Here is a 3,577-nt window from a genome sequence, read left to right on the forward strand (position 1 = left end):
AGATGAGATAGAATGAGTATCTCTTAGATATCTAATACAGGGGACCGAGTCCGAGATATTAGAGTCTTCATGGTATAAGTTAGAACCCATGGACGGCCATTCCTGAGATTCGGAAAGTCTAAACCTTGTCTGTGGTATTCCGAGTAAGATCTGGGAAGGGATGGCTGTGACGAGCTTCAAACTCCCGAGTGCTGGGCATAGTGACAGACGCAAAAGGATAGTAAATCCTGTTCTAGTATGATCGAGAACCGACAGATGATTAGCCATACAGTGACAGCGCATTGGACCATTTTCACAGAGAGGACGGGATGTAGCCATTGACAACGGTGATGCCCAACATACAGCTTGCCATGGAAGGGAGTAGGAATGATTGGATGAAGACAGTAGGAAAGCAGAGGTTCAGGAGGAACGAAAGCATCTCTATACGCTTATCTGAAATTCTCACCAATGAATTATATAAGTATCTATATCCTAGTTTATATTTTATTTATATTTTTATTATCAAAACTCTATAACCATTTGAACCCGCCTGACTGAGATTTACAAGGTGACCATAGCTTGCTTCAAGCCGACAATCTCCGTGGGATCGACCCTTACTCACGTAAGGTTTATTACTTGGACGACCCAGTACACTTGCTGGTTAGTTGTGCGAAGTTGTGACAAAGTATGATTCACGTTTGAGAGCACCAAGTCTTTGGCGCCATTGTTGATGATTGCAATTTTGTGCACCACCTAGTCATAACTGTCTAATGCGGAGTATGTACATGTAGATCAAATGGTAACTCTGACACTTTCAAGCCTAATTCCTCAACTTTAGCAAATGAAATAAACGAATGCGAAGCTCTAGTATCATATAATGCAACTAAGAACTTATCACCAATTAGACATATATCTCTCATAAACAGATCCGCCTTGGAAGCATCCTTGGCATTCACAGCAAAGACTCGCCCCTGGTGCTAACCTTGACTCGCACTTGGGTTCTTCCTACGTGTGCAATCCCTCGCAAAATGACCAGGCAAGCCACAGTTGAAGCACCCACCTATACCAATCTTGCAAGAATCATATGGATGAAAACGTCCACAATGATCACAATCTAAATCCGAAGAACTCTTACTCTGATTTCCTCTCCCTTTTCCACACTGAATCTGATCATGGGTGTTCTTTCTAAAGGCTCCTTGCCCTTGAGGTGCATATCCTCCTCTTTTGAAGCTTTGCCCTCTAGGATGAAAATACTTGCCATGCCCCCGACTAGAGCTCCCTCCATGGGTTTCCTTGGACGAAGCTACCGTCTTGGCATACTCTTCCACCACTCTCGCCTTGTTCACCAAGTCGGAGAAGACACGGATCTCCATAACCACCACAGCAGTCATAATGCTATCCTTTAAACCCCTCTGGTACTTAATGCACTTCCAACTCTCGTAAGAGTCCGGGGCACCTTGACATACCCTAGAAAACCTACAGAGTTCCTCAAACTTGTTGGTGTAATCTACCACAGATAGGGAATCTTGCTTCAGCTGCATTAGTTCCATCTCCTTTGCTTCCCTTGCAGACTCAGGAAAATATTTCTTATAAAAGGCCGTTTGGAACACCTCCCATGGAATGTCAGCATTCTGAAGCTGTAGCAAGCGACACTCTGCTTGCCACCAGGGCTGGGCCTCTCCCGCTAGCTGATAAGTGGCAAACTCGAAATATTGATTGAGGGGAACATGCTGTGCCTGTAAAGCACGCTCCATAGCCTGAAACCAGTGATCGACTTCAGTAGGATTAGTGGATCCTCAAAAAGTTGGTGGATGAACCTTGAGAAACATCACCAAGGTCATCGGAACTCCTCCCGTGTTATCGCCGTTTCCCTCAACATTATCATTGGCATTTTCTTCTCCGTTCCCATGGCCATTCCCCGCCGGTTGGCCTAACTTCTGCAAAGCTTGCAGAGTCGCAGCAGCATTAGCTTCCATGGTATTAGCGAGATTCACCATTGCCGCCATGAATTCGGCATGATTGTCAGCTGGTTGCTCATTTCTACTTTCTCGGGTACGTGTTCGACCTCGTCCGCGAGTGGCCATGTAGGGTTCCTGTCTACACCAAACAATCGATATCAAGGTGATAAGTCTCAATATCAAAAGCCTAGTGCTTCAATTATCCCAAACAGGCACTCACAAACAAGCATGCTATGCAATATCAAACAGATAACCTAATAGTATCCAAGAAAAAGACACATAGAGTATGCAATGAAGCACAATCGGTCCATCCCTCAGGCTCACGAGGACGAGCTGCTCTGATACCACTAAATGTAACACCCTAATTAGCCTAAGCTTTACCTCGCATCGTAAAGCAAAGGTTAATAAGAGATTACGACAGTTCTAAGCTCATATATAAAAATATTTATAGAAAGAATAGTATAATATAGAAGCCCAATGAAAACTGTAGCTCAAAGTTTGGATTTGAAAAGCGCAAAATGTACCAACGAAGCTACTAGCTTAAGGCACAAGAAACAGATAAGATATAACAAAAGATAAATATATAATATCGTATGAAACTAGCCACGGCTCGCGGAGTTTAAGCTGGCTAGCCATATACAGGTATACAAAACCATACAGTAAAAACAGCTTATACAAGTTTTGTTCTCTCAAATGTAAGCCTCTAGGAAAAACAAAATACAAAAGGAGAGACGTATAAACAAAATAAACCAAAAATACTCCAAAAGAATCCAAGATCCTCTGCTTCTGTCACCATCCAAAGCAACTCACCGAGGTGGGTTGCGACCTGCATCTAAAAAACACAATAGAAATATGGTATGAGAATCGGAAGTTTTCAGTATGGTAACAGTGCCCAGTGATGTAGGATATAAGACTCCGGGACGCCAAAAGCAATCCTAAGCTCCATATCCATCACAAGATTCAAACTTAAAGCATTCTAAAACAAATAAGCATAATCATATCAACCTTAATTTAAATAAACTAGGCAATCTATCTTAGGGAATTTCTACTCTAACTAAGCACCGCTGTCCCACAGCCTTCACCAACCGATCCTCCATGCTATCCCATCGCCACCGCCTTCCGAACCTCCTCAATCCTAGTAGAAAACACAGGTAATATACAATGCAAGTAAAACACAAGTAGAATCATATAAGGCAATAATTCAAATAGCAATATAGGCATGTTATACAAATAGGCAAACCATTTCAAATAGTCAAAGCATGCACACAGATTGGAAATGCATATGATGAATGCCTGCCCTACTGAATGTGATATCACATTGTCGGTTCAACTGCCAACCCGACACATCTCCATAGAGACGTCGCCCTTCGGAATTTTCATATGGGAACCCCTGAGATATAGTGCTCGGATCACTATCCAGGTACCGGTGCCTGCACTCTCTATAGATTCGAAGGGATGCGAGCGGGATACTCTTGCCACAAACCTCACATCTCAACGCAAGCGGGACAAACCACCACCCTTACGCCGCCGCCGCTACCTCGACAGGTGGGATCCAACCACCGTCCCTGCCGGGCGCATAGCGTCTTATAATCTCAATATAAAACAATGGTACAGTGGTTTTCAGAAAACATTTTCAGTAT

General features: G+C 43.4%; 1 protein-coding gene across 1 annotated transcript; it reads right to left on the bottom strand.

Annotated features, from left to right (window-relative positions):
* Window positions 1-746: 746 nt before the first annotated feature.
* Window positions 747-1,529, bottom strand: LOC148549227 (uncharacterized). Its single transcript, XM_088495699.1, has 2 exons — window positions 962-1,529; window positions 747-862 (listed from the first exon to the last, which is right to left on the bottom strand). The coding sequence occupies exons 1-2, from the start codon at window positions 1,527-1,529 to the stop codon at window positions 747-749; spliced, it is 684 nt and encodes a 227-aa protein (XP_088351825.1).
* Between the last annotated feature and the right edge of the window lie 2,048 nt (window positions 1,530-3,577).

The sequence above is a fragment of the Arachis ipaensis genome, chromosome B8, assembly GCF_059453495.1.
Source record: "Arachis ipaensis isolate K30076 ecotype BB chromosome B8, ASM5945349v1, whole genome shotgun sequence".
NCBI classification, from domain to species: domain Eukaryota; kingdom Viridiplantae; phylum Streptophyta; class Magnoliopsida; order Fabales; family Fabaceae; genus Arachis; species Arachis ipaensis.

Coding starts and splice junctions, on each gene's coding strand:
- LOC148549227 (XM_088495699.1), bottom strand. CDS start 1,529: ATGGAACTAATGCAGCTGAAGCAAGATTCCCTATCTGTGGTAGATTAC. Junction 863..961: donor GAACCCAAGTGCGAGTCAAG/GTTAGCACCAGG, acceptor ATAAGTTCTTAG/TTGCATTATATGATACTAGA.